Here is a 16,732-nt window from a genome sequence, read left to right as displayed (position 1 = left end):
CTGCCGAAGAAGGGAGTTTAGGCAGTCCCCATTTTGGCCCCCGTGACTTGCAGCTCCCCTGTGGGCCGCCAATTTGAAACGGCAAAGGTCAACTCCATCCTTTAAATTAACCAATCACGAAAGACTGTGAGCCTAAGCTCTGTGACCAATCAAGAGTAAGGGACAGATCACGTGCATCAGGAATAAAAAGCCAAGCAGACCGCTCCGCTCAGTGTGCCCGTGCTCCCAGACCATGTGTGTGCGCACCCTCCTGCAAAAGTAAAGATATTTGCCTTGCTGCCTGGCTCCCGAGTATGCTTTGCTTTCTACCAGGACCCCTGAATTTGGGAGCTCGCCGTATTTCTAACACCACCATTAGGCAACTCCACAGCCTAAATACACACCATGGCAGCTTAAAGGTAGAAGGTAGAGAAGCTTTCTGAATAACGCATGTAAATGTACCACCACCATGCATCAGTTTCCACTCCCTGAGATGTATATTTTGCTTCTACATTGCTATGTCTGCTCCAAATAAAGAAGGGCCCTTCGGCTTTCACATGAAGTTAAAACAGGGCCAAGATGCAGACACAGCCAATGCTTGCTCCCATTCAGGGAGCAGTAGCGAGGAACCACAGTGGTAATCAGGGGGAGGCCCAATTCAACGAGGGACCACCAGGAAACAGCAGGTGGAGGAGGGGGCTTTAAGAGGGGGAGGAGAAAGCACCACATTTATGGAGGCAACAACAAAAAGGACAAAAGGGGCTAGTGAGCTGTCCCCTTCCCACCACCATCACAGGCCACCAATAGGGAATTCATTTATAGTGACCCTGGAAGAAGAGATGTGTTAAAGCAAAGATATAACTAAAAAGAAAGGCAATAATTGGTCTGATGGGCAGGGGAAAAATTATTCCAGGAGTCGGGAGCCTGTGCAAGAACACTTACGGCTCACATAGTCGTCATAATTCAGCGCCCTCAAGCATTTTGTGCTCTGCTTATGGTGTTAACTTTAATGTCTTAACATATAACACCATCCACACTAACACAAAATACTATACACGCCAGATGAGGCTGAGTTATAGTTGCTGTGGGAAGCATAACTTTGAATTTCCTGATTTTGGTGCATTTAATCTCAACCATAATGTTACATTAACGTCGGTTTTGCATTTCATTTCCCAGTTTAGAAGAATAGCGTCAGCGCCTTCGCCTGTCTGTACAGAAAGAAGTGCAGGCTGCCTGGGGCCACAGGCAGACAGACCACAACCCAACAACTGGGCTCTCCTGTAAAAAGCCTGGCCCTACCCCTCCCACTTGGAGGAGCTGCAGCCAGGACAAGTGAGTGGGCAGGGAAGGAGTGTTCTTTTGCGGGGGACATGCCTTTCCGTCCATTTGGTGTGTGCAGGAATCAAGAGCAGAGAGAAAGAGAAGCTGAGTACAGAGCAAGAGCAATATGTGTGTATTGGGGTGGGGGATCCTGCCTTTCAGCCTTGAATGGAGGAGAAGGGAATCAATATAGTTTAATTTGTAGGAATCTCAATCAATTTCCTATAAAGTTTTCCAAAATGTCTCTCGCACAAAAGACTAATAATGATATGCCAGCTCTAAGTCATACTGAAATTCCCCAAATGCCTCTCTTCTATATTATTCATTCTTGTGTCACCATCAACCCTCCCCCACCCTGCCCTCCCCAAATAACCCAGCACCTGGACAATTTTCTATAAAAAAGAAACTCCTTTGCTCAGAGTTCTAACTCAAAATGCAGATGGAATCTCGTTAAGGTTTCCTTAAAAAAAAAAAAAAAAAAGCGCCCCTGTGGACAAAGACCAAACACTAGAAAAACCCTAACCCCAAAGGTCATCTTTCTCCAAAGTTACGGGCACTTGAATACAGATGAGAAGGACAACAGTCAGCAAGGCTGCCAAAGAGCAGTGAGAAAAACACTACACCCAGGAGGCTGTTGGATGGCCAGACGGAACTCAGGGAAGGGTAGACAGCAGCCAGGACCTCTGATCCCCAGAGCAGGAGAGCTGGGCTGCCCCATCCCTGGCCACCAGGACAGCTCAGGTTACTTCCTCCTCTCCTCTTGCAGTGGACTATACCTCGTTTTCCTCACTTACATTTGCTTTGTCTTTTCTGAACACCGAGGTGGTGAGAGAAGTAGCCTCAAGTTAAAGATGCACAATTTAAAATCCCACCAAAGCTTTCAGGCTGCTCCCTGGGCCTGGGAGTCACAACCACCACCATTCCATGCACATCCCACACCAAAATGAGCAACATGAACCTCTGCAAGCAGAATAAAAGGACCACGATTCTCCCAAACCTACTTCCATATCAAGAAACAATTCTTAAAGCAAGAAAGTAATAGTGTTCCTCAAATTTAGAGTCTATGTAGCATTTTAAACCATCTAAATTAAAAATAAAGTGAAAAAATGTCTTCAAATAGAAAAAGTCTCATATTCAACCAATACCTATTATGTTAATCTGAATGAAAGCATGTAAAACAAAATGAGTGAAAAAAAACCAGAAAGTGAAAGCCTACTACTGGCAAACGGACCACTCCAGTTTTACCAAACTGAACAAAGTACAAAAATAAACAACAAAAATGATGACAAATGGAAAATACCATGCTTTACTATGTTTATAAATAATACTGTTACTCACCCAAGTACAACAGAGTTTACAACTGTTAATTTTTCATAGTGGCATTCCTTTAGGATAGTCCCAATAAGTTGATTCAGAGACTTCTGAAAACCAGAGACAGATGAGAGAATGAACCCAATGCCAAGCCTCCAGATAGGCTCTGGCCCAAAATTTGTTTATGACACACACTCCCATAAGAATCAGAAGTGTACTATGCAGAGGCCTTAAGTGTTGAAAGCTTGTGAGAGCCAAGGAGGGGAGCTGGGTGGGTTCTCATTCAGTCCCAAGCCCATTCCAGGAGGCATGCAGATCTGCCCATAAAGTCTCTCTGTCAAGTGGCCAGCCATCAAGCCATTCTGAGAGAGCACTAGGGAAGGCTGTTCTAACTGGCACACCATTTCCTAGTGCTTTTACTGTCTCTACTAGAAGTGATTCTCATCCCAAGTCTCAATCTTTCTGCTCCCATTTATTTTTTTTAAATATATTTTATTGATTTTTTACAGAGAGGAAGGGAGAGAGATAGTTAGAGATAGTTCTCTCTCATCGATAAGAGAGAAACATCAATCAGCTGCTTCCTGCACGCCTCCTACTGGGGATATGCCCGCAACCAAGGTACATGCCCTTGACCGGAATCGAACCTGGGACCCTTCAGTCTGCAGGCCTATGCTCTATCCATTGAGCCAAACCAGTCAGGGCTCTGCTTCCATTTAAATTCATTTCTTTTTTTTTTGTCCTTATTAAAATGAGGAGCAAGTTATTATCATCCTCCTTGGAACAATTAATTCCCATATGATGAATTTATTTAGTTTGAACAAGAAATCAGTCACTAAAACCATATTCAATTTCTTTTCTTCTTAAGTCTTATCTTTGTGCCTCTGATGATTTTTGTTCCTCTTATCCTGAGCTTTACCAATTTCTCCACTGCCCTTCTTGACCAGTAGACCAAAATACCACAGAGGCTCTAATGAGAACCTGACCTATGATGACCTCAGTGGAAGGATGCTGTCATATCAGGGACTGACGGCTTCTCCAGTCCATCTTCTAAACTTCTCTGAATCCTTTCAGAATCTTGTTTCCTGCAAACTTTAGGGAAGATTTTTTTTGTTTTTAGAGTAAGATGGGGGCTGTAAGTTGCCATCCTATATAATAAAAGGGTAATATGCAAATCGACCAAACAGCGGAATGACTGGTCAGTATGACGCACACTGACCACCAGGGGGCAGACGGTCAACGCAGGAGCTGCCCCCTGGTGGTCAGTGTGCTCCCACAGGGGGAGCACCACTCAGCCACAAGCTGGGCTGATGGCTGGCGAGCGCAGCAGCGGAGGCAGGAGCCTTTCCCGCCTTCTCCACGGCAGTGCTAAGGATGTCTGATTGTGGCTTAGGCCCGCTCCCTGTGGGCTCCCAGACTGTGAAAGGGCGCAGGCTGGGCTGAGGGACAACCCCCCACCCCCACCCCACCAGTGCACAAATGTAGTGCACTGGGCCTCTAGTTAACAATAAGTCTCAAATCTTTCCTGAGCTGCCCATCCCTTTCCTGAGACTGGTTCAATGGGTAGTCCAGCAGAGCTGCCTGGCCCCAAACTCACTTTCCTACCTGTTGATCACAGCATTGTAAAGCTTAATGAAGTAGAGATGCATTACATTTATCACTTGCCCTAGATCCACTCAAATCCATCACTATGTCACGGCAAGAAGTTAGATTGATCTGACAGGATTTGCTCTTTTTCACAAACCCATGTAAGTTATTACTCAGTACCCTCTGCTCTTCTAGCTGTTTGTTGATTGATTATCTGACGATCAGGTCAAGTATCTTCTCTGGAATCACAGTAAACTAACGGGTCTATAATTTCCAAGATCATTCGTATTCTCCTTTTAAAGATAAGCAAGACAGCAAATGCTTCTTCCTGAGTTCTCTAAAGCAACAGCTAATGCTTTGCTAATAATGAAGCAGGGCAGCCAATTCCTTAAGTGCCCTTGGAATCACATCATCAGGGTTCATTGATTCTGTAGATAATCTTTAATCAGGCCCAGATCCTGGTAAACAGCATGAAGCCCTAGCTCAGCCTAGATCTGAAAGGCCTTGGTACCTAAGTCTAGGAAGGAAGCTGGTGATACAGGTGATTTAAATGTGTACTGCATTATGTCTTCAGCATTGCAATAAATGAATAAAAAGAACTAAAAATAAAAAGAACAGTGCCCTTGAAAGAGAGATGAAAGGTGATACTGACAGACCAAACTGAGACATGAATCAGGCTTCACCTTCATCAACATTGGTAGGACCCTCTGTAGAACAAGGGAACAGAGCTACATAATTATCCGAGCTTATAATCTAACTGAAAAGTTCAGAAACTAACATTCATTGGCATGTGTCAGGAGGTAGAAAACAGTAAAGGCCATAAGGGAGGTACCAAGCAATCATGAGGGATAAACGCACATGCAATAGGGATGTGTTGGGTTTCAGACTCTATACCAGTAAGAGATATAATATGGTATATTAGAATATGGATCCTTGATTCTAGCCTAAGAGAATCTACATAACCAAAATCCCCACACACCATCCAGGCACACCAACCCCAGAATCACCAATAGTTCTGGGAGGCAGAGGAGAAGACCCTAGAGCAGGGGTCCTCAAACTTTTTAAACAGGGGCCAGTTCACTGTCCCTCAGACCGTTGGAGGGCCGGACTATAGTTTAAAAAAAACTATGAACAAATTCCTATGCACACTGCACATATCTTATTTTGAAGTAAAAAAACAAAACGGGAACAAATACAATATTTATATTTGCATGTGGCCCGCGGGCCGTAGTTTGAGGACCCCTGCCCTAGAGCATGGACTGGGAAAGTGAATGTGGCTCAGGTGGCTTCCCAGTTATATTTCCTTTTGTACAAAGTTCCTTCTCTTAGCACATGCTCCTCAATCTGCTCCTGTCTTCCCAAGCTTAAATAGGTCTGAGTCCAATGCCCCAAAGGCAGACACTACTTTAAGGGAGAATAGGAAAAAGAAAAGGAGAAATGGGAAGGAAAAAGGGTTCTGATATCTGCTTTATGGAAAACAATATATTATTCTAAAGAAAGAATACCTTCGGGGGGGGGGGGTATTAATCATGAGAAATGAAGCCAGTTTATCTTTGAATGGACCCCATTCCTCCCTGTCTCCCAAGTGCCTGATGCCACAGTCCTCCTTTCCCCCTTCTTACTATTCCCAGGATCAACATGTCTATGCATCCCGGAACTATACACCTGATAACCCAGGCTCAGTGGGAGGAATTACAGTCCTAGAGCCAGGCATAACCAAGGTCTCCACAATACAATGAACTTCCTTTCAGCTCCCAATCATTCCTCCAAAGCAAACACCAAGCACTCCAAGATCACATAGCATAGGTGCCCCTCTGCTGCTAATACAAGCTTCCTAGCAGCACTACCTTAAAAGGTCTCTTGATATAGTCAGTGGTTAAGGAAAAAAAAAAATGTTCCTTTCCAACAGACCAACAGCGGTACTTGTTCAGGTTATCTAATGCTGCATAACAAATCATCCCAAAGTTTAGTGGCTTAAAACATCAATAATCATTTATTATCTCTCACAATTCTGTAAGCCAGGAATTCAGGAGTGGCTCAGTTGGCCAGTCTGGCTCACAGTCTCTCCTGAGGTTGAAGTAAGATGTCCATTGGGGCTGGAGTTATCTAAAGGCTTGACTGGGGCTGTTGGATTCACTTCCAAGATAGCACCAAGAAACATGACTGGCAAGTTGGTACTGGCTTTTAGCTAAGAGCTTTAGTTCCTATATACACGTGCCTACCCAAAGGGCTGCTTGAATGTCCTCATAGCATGGTGGCTGGCTTTCAAGAACAAGTGATCCAAAAGAGCAAGTGGACTACAATGCTTTTTAGGAGTTAGCCACAGAATGTGGCTTCCACTATACTATATTGGTTATACAGAGCTAGCAGATTCAGTGTGGGCGGGGAACAACCAAGGATATGAATATTAAGAGGCAAGAATTGCGGGGGACCATCTTGGAGGCTGACTACCACAGTATTCCTCCAAGAACATGCAGTAGTAATGGAAGAGGAAAGGAGAGAGGAAGGGTGGGACAAAGGAAATATTTTGATTCCCAAAGGGTGAGGCCGAGAGAAATAATGTACCCAGTTTTCTCCAGAGACTGCCTTACCCTAGCATGCCTGAACCAAGTCCTGCTTCCTAGGCAGGAACTCCAGATTAGTAGCTAAAAGCCAGGAAGACAGGAGAAAGTTCCTCTGGGTCCCAGGAAGCAAGACTATCCTCCCCGCCCCCTCCTTCCCACCCCACCTTTTCTGAAGCAATGATGCAACAGTTACCTGAGGTTGAATCTGTGGCTTGTCACACGTGGCCTCAAAGTCCAGCACTAAAAAGTAGTGATACCTCTGGGGAGGGAAGGACACCATTGCTGCCATGGATGCGCCAAAGCCGTGGGCCGCCAGCTTTCTGGTGGATATGGAGCAGAACTCCGGAACACCACAGGGAGAAAATAAGTGGGAGCCCAGCACTTTTCTTGCTCTTGAAAGTAAATATGAAGAAAATCGAGCTGCTCCAGTCTGCAAAGGTGCTAGCATTGAACATCCAGAAGCATCTAAAACTTAGGGGAGGAAAAATTAAAAACAAAAAAAAACAAAAATAAAAAAACAGAGAGCCTGGGTTACTCCCCTCCCACTGTGGCCCTGTTCCATCTAGTCTTCAGGGATAGTCACACAATATGAACCACTCCCGTTTGCTTCTGAGCCCCTTTTCTTAATCACTGTATTCATTACTGAAGTTCAAGACCCTAATACTGGTCCCTGCCGCATTATGACAGCTTGGAGTTTCCCAGATCATTCTCAAAACAACACTGACCTTCATCTTTACATGGAGCTCTCATGTTCAAAAGAGAGGAGAGAAAAATTCTGTGCTCACTTCTCAGGTGGTGACAGCTAACATTAAAGCTAAGGTTCCCAAAGTAACATGAAGGGACCCAGTTGCACAATCAGTCCTGGGAGCTAAGTAGACTCAAAGGGACAGCTGAGAACACCCAATATTCTCTCCTCAGTTCCATTCCGAGCCATTTGCCCCTAGCTTTCCTGTCTGTATCTTGACATCTCTACATACCTTCCTCCCTTCTCCAACGTGAAAGCAAACAGCCAATCACAGGGAAGCTTGCTCATGATATTCTGCTGATTCCCCAGCCCCCACACCAGTAAGTGGCACCCTGGGAGAATGAAAACGCCTGCAGAGCACAGCTGGCAACAGCCTCAGGCCTTCCCATTTGCTGCCTTTAGAATCAGTCTTTCTACTAGAGGCCTTGAATGACTGCAGGACTTTCTTTAAATAGGGAAGAAAAAGAGAAAACCCAGATGTGGCAGTAATGGGAGCATTGCTAAAAATCTAGTAAAGTTTCTGAGTGAACATGTGCAAGAAAAAAAAAATCCAAATGACTTTTCAAGTTTTCCCTTTAAATTTGCAGAATGTCTGCTCCTTAGAGGGCTAACGAAATATAAAAATCAAAGCCTAAGTTTTAAATAACTCAAGCTTCCTTAAAAAAAAAAAGGGAACAAAGCAGAAATTTGGTGTTTTCCCCTCTTTTATACCAAATACTCAAATTCCCTCAAAGTCAGACAAGAAATTTCACTGCTAATACAGAAATGGCCATAGTTTCTGCCTTTTGGAACCCCATGCTTGCAGAGCCAAAAGCTTGTCTCTGAAAGACTGCAAATGAGCGCTTGCTCCCTCACACAGGGTGGAGGGGGACAGCAGTCCGTGAAGTCCAGAGCATATTCAGAGGCAACAAGGTCACTACTACCTGAGTGGACATGGGACAATACCAAGTATCACTTCTCATCCTGGCTCTCCCAACTCACTGAATGAGCTACGATTATTTGCCTGCACATTTATTAGGATACTAGAGGCCCAAAGTACAAAATTCATGCAAGGGTCTCAGCCCCTGCCACCTCTGTGGCTGCCTCTGCCTCAATCCTCCGTCCGGAAGGTCATCCGGTCTAATTAGCATATTACATTTTTATTATTATAGATATGCTAGTGTGCATTCTCAATTTTCCTATCCCTATAGTGAGATTCCATGTAGATTCAATAGAACAAAGACCAAAAATTATTTTAAATTCGTCATGGTTCCTGCATATGCACAGTGCTTGTTTTCACCATAGCTTCCCAGCCTCTCCAAAAATGCAGCCAAAACTCAGCCCGGAGTAGACAAGAGCTGGCTTGAGTTTCATTAGGGAATCTCTTGGAAAGGGAAATGGGCCAATAACCCTTTGAAAGCCGGAATCCAAAATAACTCTTCATATCACCCACTCCTGAACAGTACTGAAGCCTTGATGAGATAGGAGATACCAGTCTGCTCACATTATGCTTCCTAGTTTGGTCTAAAGTTCTTCAGGGCCTTAGAATACTTCTCTAACCGCTCAAGGTCAGGCCATGCATAAGGATTTTTGAAAGTCTTAATGTTCTCCAAGTATGTAAATACAGTATATATAGTGTATGTACAATCAACCAGACCTCATCTGCCAGATGCTACAGGCAATTAAATGTCATGATTAAGGAAAGCTTGCATCCTGGTTTTACCAGTTATTTACCATGGCACAATGGGCAAACTCTATTCTTCGATTTCTCACCTGTAAAATGACAATAACAGCTCCTACTCCTTAAGTGAGAGTGAAATGAGAGGACACACGTAAAGCACTAAGAGCAGTGTCTGGCACATAAGGGCTCAATAAATATTACCTTACTATTGGGATAATCTAAGATGGCTGCAGAATAGATGGACGCTACACTCACCTCCTCCCAGCACCAAACTGGATTACAACTAAATTATAGATCAATATTAGCTTACTGTTATTACTACTACCTTATTGGGCTATGCCCACCTGGTCAAACCTACATCCCTATACTTTGGGCCTATAAACCCACTGAATGCATAACACACCCTCAGAGAGTAACATTAATGTCTCCTACATCCTAGGATCTCTAGATCTCTCATATACAATACTATATATATGCTGATACCCTTCCATGGACAACATATTAATGGCCAGAGTTCCTTTTTCCGGCAGGTCTTGCTTTTCTCACCTGATTTCACCCACATCAAATAGTTTCTCTTGTAGGAAGTCTTGAGAGCAGACATTAGTAGACCAGGCCTCCACATGTCAGCAGTCACTGGGTTCTATACTTCCCTTACTTCTAAAAACCAAGTTCAACTCAAGTCAAGAAACAGAGGGCACCTCTTCCTCTTTCCTTACTGAAAAATTCAATCTAATGGCTTTAGGCAGGTGACAACAACAATTGGAATGGGGGAAGCAGAAGGGTCTCGAGGTTAGAATGAGAGTCCACGTAGGTGAGGAGAGCAAATGCAGGGAGGTGATGTAGCATGTCAGAGCCCATGTGAAGTGTGGAGGGCATCCACAGGGGAGTGGTGGAGGAGTCCAATGTGGTGAGTAATGGGTAGGGTAAAAAAGGCATCCAAGAGGGGGAAAGAGCAGTGGCAATGATGGGAGATTACTTATATAAAGAGGAATTAATTAAAGAAGGGCATATATTAAGGGTAATGGAAACCCCATTTCTCACTATTAGAGTATAGAATTAAAATATGGAAAAAGGAAAAGATAAATTTCTGATACATAATAAAAATAAAGCTAGATACAAATGTGAGTATGAATATACACACACAGGTACATATACAAATATATAAATACATGCATATATATTTCCTAGCTCTGCTGAAGGGCCAAGGAGCAGCAACACTCCAATAACAATGAACACACATAGCACCCAGTTGCCTTCTAAATAATACTCTCCAGAGCTCTTTGAGAAATAGCTAATTCCAGGGCTATGGTAGAGAAAGGGACAAGATGAACCTGGAATATCTTATGCCAGAAAGCAAGGAAATTCTCAATGATAGTAACATATCAAAAAGATGCAGAAGTCAGCTTCAAGGGGATCTGGCAAAATAAATAATGATATTAATAGATTATAATGAGCTAAATAAAAAGGAAACTATGACTTCATAAAGATATAAGTAAATAAATAAAATTCAAGTCTGATAAGGGATATTCACATAGTTTGGAAGTACCTCCCCACAGAATGTTTATTATAACAGGAAGTAAGCTTACAATGGGGAAGCCTGGCAGACATCACCGTAATCCACTGAACAAAATGAGCATCATTAATAATGGGATAAAGCAAAATCACGTACCACAAGATATAAGATGCAATGAGAAGAACAAAGCATCATTTCTGTGATATTCAAAGATGTATAACCTAAATATAATCATCAGAGAATATCAGAAAAACCCTAAATGAAGGACAGCCTATGATGTCCAAAAGTATCAAGGTCATGGCCCAGTTGACGTGGCTCAGTGGTTGAGCATCGACCTATGAACCAGAAGGTCACGGTTCGATTCCCAGTCAGGGCACATGCCCAGGTTGCGGGCCCGATCCCCAGTGTGGGTGTGTAGGAGGAAGCCAATCGATGATTCTCTCTCATCACTGATGTTTCTATCGCTCTCCCCCTCTCTTTTCCTCTCTGAAATAAATAAAAAATACATATATTTTTTAAAAATCAAGATCATAAAGGTCAAGGTATAGTTACTTAGGTAAGTCTAAAGGAGATTAAAGAGACTCGATAACTAAAGGCAATGCACAATTCTGAACTGGATCATTTTGCTACAAAGAACATTATTGGGACAACAGGCAAAGCTTGAATGGGGTTGAGGATTAGATGGAGGTAATGTTATCAATGTCAATTTCCTAGTTTTCATGATTGTATTTTGTTTAGGCAGGAAAATGTCCTTGCATTAGGAAATACATGCAAAGTATTCAGGGTGATGGGGCGTTAGATCAACAACATAACTCTCAAATGGTTCAAAAAAATTTCTTTGTATTAAATTTCCAACTTTTATGTAAATTTGGTCTATTTCAAACTTTTTAAAATTTATCTTTTAATCCATATGCAATGCTGTTTTAAAAAAGAAACCAAGAACAGACAGTATGTAAGGAAGCAATCTCCCCATACTGTCCATAGAAGGTAGGTTGCATGCTCTCCTCTAGTGGGGGAGCTGGCGAGACTCCATCAGAGCCCCCAGTTGGTGCCCCTCACTGGGCACTCCTGCCACCATTAGAGCCCTAAGTGCAGTGGAGCTTCACCTGCCCTCGTTTTCTCTGGCTTCTAGGGGTTTCTCTTTTCTATTGATGTCTTTATACTTTAGTCATAAGTTTGCAGAATATAAGTCTAGAACTTATATTATCAACTGGGACTTTGAGTATCTAGTTGAGGGGCAAAACGCAAAAGAAACAGTTTATGATTCTGTGTTTTTCTTCATACAATCTTTCATCAGAGACCAAGATTTATACCATTTATTCTCAGATATCCTTTTATTTCTCCTAGTAAATTAACAGTAGTAAGTAGCTTATGGTGAGGAGGAAAACGAATGATTCCCTTCTCAAAATGAAGGGACCAGCCCCCTAGGGGCAGGGGAGGGGTAAACAGGACTGCCACAGGGCTAGTCAGATTTGGAGAAACAGGCCTGAGCCACAGCCCCTGGAGGATGGTCTCTGTGCAGAGTATTTACACAACAGACACCAATGGCTCCTCTGCAGCCATTACTGTCGGTCAGGTAAATAACGCATGTGCCAAAACACACATTTAATGAGGGGAATAATATGCCTTTATAAAAAGCCTCAATCTGTATTTACCTGAGAGACCAGAGGAGCACCAAATCACCAGATTAGTGGAACCACAGAGGAGTCATTCTGGTGTCTTGGGTAAATAGACATTTTATAGCCTTCCATTACTAGAGGGGGGAAGGGAGGGCAAAGGGAGGGGGGCCATCCTTTAACATCCACATGCACAGGCCAGGGGAGCCTGGGGGATGGAAAAGAAGAAAAGCCCATCATGAAACACGGGATCTACTCCCACCCTATCTCCCCAACCATATATACTTGAAATGGGGGGGTGGGAGGTGGAGGGAGGCAGGAAGGTTTGTACACCCCTGGATTCAATCCATTCCATTAAAAGCCAGACTGGTGGCAGAAGATTCCAGAGAAACTCCAAGGCACCAGAGGCAGGTTCTGAGTCCAGCTGACTGGAAGCACCTGGGTCAGCTGCGGTTTCCCCAGTTCCCAGACCTGGGGCAAGCCTCTATCCCAATCTGACCAGTAGTATCACAACTGCTCAGGCACCTGAGTCACAGACGCATCAACAGACAATACAGTAATACGTGTCTGGAACTTACTCGGTCACAGGCTCTATCTTAGGCAGCTAAAAATAGCCTGGGGAAAATATAAATAAACCGTATGCCTTAAAAAGTAATAATCTTCAATCTAATGAATGCACCCTTACTGTCAGACCACTTTGATGAAAATTAGACTATCAAAGGGGAAAGAAAACTTAAGAGGTGACACAGTCCAGCCAGCCAGTGAAAAGGAGCTCCAGAAAAAGAAACGATTGCACAAGGTTCACAAAGCAAGAAAGAAGAATAGAACCCAGAGCTCCCAACTCCCAGTTCAGGGACTTGGGCCACTGCCCCAACACAAGGCCTCATCACCTGTCCCCCAAGTGGAGGCCAAGGGCCTGAGAGCTAGGTCTAATATGCTGAGAGGTAGAAGCTGAGACAACAAAGCTTGACATGCACTGGATCCTCTACACAACTTCCTGATGGCGCCAAAATGGAATGAAGAAGGAACTCTAAAGCTGGGTTCTCAATTCAACAAAACATTCTCCTCTCTAGAACCTGTCACTTCTTGGCCTGTAGCTACAGCTGCTTTGGCTCCAACACAGGGCTAGGGAAGGCTCACCCAATGTCAGAAGCAGTTGCTAATCCCAAACTATCAGCAGAGCAAAAGTCACTGAAGACCTCGAGGAACTTAAAATTCTGGTGGCAGCATCACAGGCCATTGGAGGTTCACTCTCCCCATGGCTGTCTCCACGGGCAAGGCAGCACAAAAAAGAAGTGACTGTGCTCAGTCGGAGTGGCTCAGTGATTGAGTGTCGACCTACAAACCAGGAGGTCATGGTTCCATTCCTGGTCAGGGAACATGGTCAGGTTGCGGGCTCAATCCCCACCCAGTGTGGGCTGTGCAGGAGGCAGCCTATCAATGATTCTCTCTCATCATTGATGTTTCTATCTTCCTACCTAAAATAAATAAAAATGTATTAAAAAATAAAATAAACAAAAATAAAACTAAAAAGAAGTGACTGTGATTTGCCTGCTGTCTGCCAATCCATCAGCCACATCCAGTAGTTTGGCAAATTCCATAGAGGGGCCAAAGCTGAGAAACATCTCTTTGCAAAACCCTACAAGTCAATTCTGACCCCACTGCATACAAGTAGGGGCAAAGGCTTATTTCCTAACACATCATAAATAAGAGAAATGGATGAAGGGCAGGGTATGGTACTCTCACCCTGTTAAGCACCTCCTACACTCGTAGACAGCATCTGATCCCAAAACCTTCTACTTACGAGACGGAGAACTGATAGAGAAACAAGGAGTCATATAGCTAGTTGTCAAAAGGCTGGTATTAGCCAAGCTTAGGTTTTAATCCTAACTCTAATACATATTCTTTATAATGACAGCTATAGAAATATTTATCTCTTAGGGGTCTGATGTAGACACACAACATATATAAAGTGCTCTGCACAACAGTAAGTGCTCAATAAAAGGGAGCTATTGCTGTTAACATGATAAAGAGGAAAGGAAAACAACATTTTCTGAAAATCTACTATAAGGCTCATTATTAGGAATTTACATATTTCATCCCATTTAATCCTTTCAACTATCCAGCAAAATGGGTAACAGTATTACCACTTTACACATGAGAAAACTGAGGCTCGGAGGCACTTTGGGTCCTGTTCTCCTCTCCCATGCTTGACGGCCCATGTTTCCCCACTGGATTGATCCCCCCTCTGCCAGCCATAAGGCTAATAACAATGCATATCCACTTCAGTGTGGTGTGTTTTTTGGGGGGAGATAAGGTGTGACTTTAATTCAAACTAACTCAACCACAAGCAATAATTAAGTTTGTCCAATTCATCCAAATTTGTTTTCGTAACCATTTTTAAATATATTCTAACAAGAAAAACACATTGCAGTCCTGGGTACAAAAAGCAGAAACAGGAAGGGGTACCCTGGATTAAATAACTGCAGCACAAGGAACACAAAGCCTCTTCTACAACAATTCCAGGGGAGCAAATCCTCCCATTGCACAGAGCAGAGAAACTGGCAGGAGGCAAGGTGACAATCAGCTCTTGCTCAGTTCCCTAAATTAGATGTTTTCTTTTACAAATCTGTGCCTTGGCAAATGCTCCTTCCTCTGTTTTAAAACGTACTTCTATTTTCGCCAGGCAAATTATTGCTCCTTCCTCAAAATCCAACTCAAATCTCCCCTTTTGGGGAGCTTTGTCTGACACCATCATAAAGTTAATTGATCCAATAGCACAGTTTATCCTCACTCGATAACTTTTATCTCACTAGATTGTAAGATTTTAGCTATCTGGTTCTCCTACCAGCCATTTTCAGGAAGGTGAGGTTGGAAGATAGTAGGTATAGTTGTGTGTGTGTGTGTGTGTGTGTGTGTGTGTGTGTGTGTGTGTTTAAAAATAATATCTGACATGATAATTTCTTTGACTTGTCTTTGGTCAGACTCTTTGCTGCATTTTAAAATTTCAAGCAGCATTAAAGAAAAGCATAAAATTAGTTTTCTCCATCTAACATTGCATGAGTTTAAAAAGTATGAGAAACACTGAGCTAGACATAGATCCTTAAGGGCAAGGACCACATCTTATTCATTTCTGTATTCCCAGTCAGAGCCAGGCACAAGCAAGTGTGAGTCAATGTTTGCTGAATGAATGTATGTGCCCAAAGTCATAATGTCAACTGGGCTGGAAACAGAACATGTTAGAGCAGAGCAGGGTCTAAGTACCAATCAAAGCTCCTTTCTCTCTCTCTCTCTCTCTCTCTCTCTCTCTCTCTCTCTCTCTCTCTCTCCCTTCCTCCCTCCTTCCTCCTAAGCCACCCCATTCTGTCCTCTCAGTTAAAGAGAAAGGGGAGAAACATTGCCTTGGTGCCAGAATACTATTAAAAGGATTAATTTAGGGACCAGCGTTTGGACTGTCACATCCAATCACTACCACAGATCTACAGCTTCCCAAATCAAGCTCATGCAAAGAGGAATCAATTGCAAGGACACAGAGGGTCTGAACAGGCATACTAATGGCCTCCTGAGGTGCCAGCGGCCAGCTCTGACACTCCCATAAATTATCCGCCTTTTGATTTTACCTGTAGCTGTGGGGCACAAGGCACAATTTTGAACATATCAAAGCAATCTCTTGTAACCCAAGGCTCCCCCAAGAATGTCCCCAAAGGAGGACAAGCTAAAAACAATGACCCAAAGGGAATCTGCTTCTCAACAGGCCTGTTCCTAGCAGCCATCAATTAAAATCCAACAGGACCAAGAGGATAAAGTGGGACCCAAATTAAGCCCAGCATATCTGGATAAGGCATGCATCAGAACACATTTCTGCAGTGGCTACACATCTCTGACTCAGAGGAAGAGAAATCACAGCAATAAACTAACAATTTCATCTGGAGGCAAATCTGTACTAGCTCTCACGATACCTTATAGCATGACCTTGGGCAACACACTTAACCTTACTGGGCCTCAGTTTCCTCAATGGGTAGCAGGGATAACAATGCTGACCACCTGACCCACTTCCTAGAGTTGTGAAAAGTAATAAAAGACATCCGAGAGGCGCTACAAAGATGTGAGGCCACAAGGGTGGCAATACTAATAAATAACTCAGACCGACGGGGAGAGATGACTGGTCACACTTCAGTGCATTTCTTTTGGGTAGCTGCTCTCTCAATTCGCTTCACTGATGGTATGGGGACTAAGGTCCACACCGAACTAAGTTCTGGGATTCTAAATGGGATCCCTGCTCTCTAAAAATGTTCCATTATGAAGAGCAGTGCCTTGCTTTAGTTGTAACTTCCTCCTGTCTGCTGACTGCCTCGCCTCTGCCAGGGTCTATGTTTCTACCATATGGCACAAATACAATTATGAGGACCCAAAAGATACTAAGCCACAGGCCAACTCACC

General features: G+C 43.5%; 1 protein-coding gene across 14 annotated transcripts in view; it reads right to left on the bottom strand.

Annotated features, from left to right (window-relative positions):
• The window catches only part of ERI3 (ERI1 exoribonuclease family member 3), a 132,433-nt gene that overhangs the window by 111,101 nt on the left and 4,600 nt on the right, over positions 1–16,732 (bottom strand). For 9 of the 14 annotated variants that reach the window (XR_004973906.1, XM_036348201.1, XM_036348192.1 and 6 more), the window contains exon 3: positions 6,952–7,229. The exons of 1 other annotated variant lie outside the window; for it this stretch is intronic. Coding sequence is in view for 12 of the 13 variants with exons in the window: in XM_036348192.1 (XP_036204085.1) it covers positions 6,952–7,229 (278 nt within the window). In the remaining variant the exon portion in view is untranslated. Of the gene's footprint in view, positions 1–6,951; positions 7,230–9,709; positions 9,821–16,732 lie in introns of all 14 variants that reach the window. 4 more of the 14 variants (XM_036348193.1, XM_036348199.1, XM_036348196.1 and 1 more) reach the window with 3 other exon arrangements.

Source organism: Myotis myotis, unplaced genomic scaffold (genome assembly GCF_014108235.1).
Source record: "Myotis myotis isolate mMyoMyo1 unplaced genomic scaffold, mMyoMyo1.p scaffold_m19_p_2, whole genome shotgun sequence".
NCBI classification, from domain to species: Eukaryota; Metazoa; Chordata; class Mammalia; order Chiroptera; family Vespertilionidae; genus Myotis; species Myotis myotis.
The sequence above is the reverse complement of the archived record's forward strand: the minus strand, read 5'-3'. Positions and strand labels throughout refer to the sequence as shown.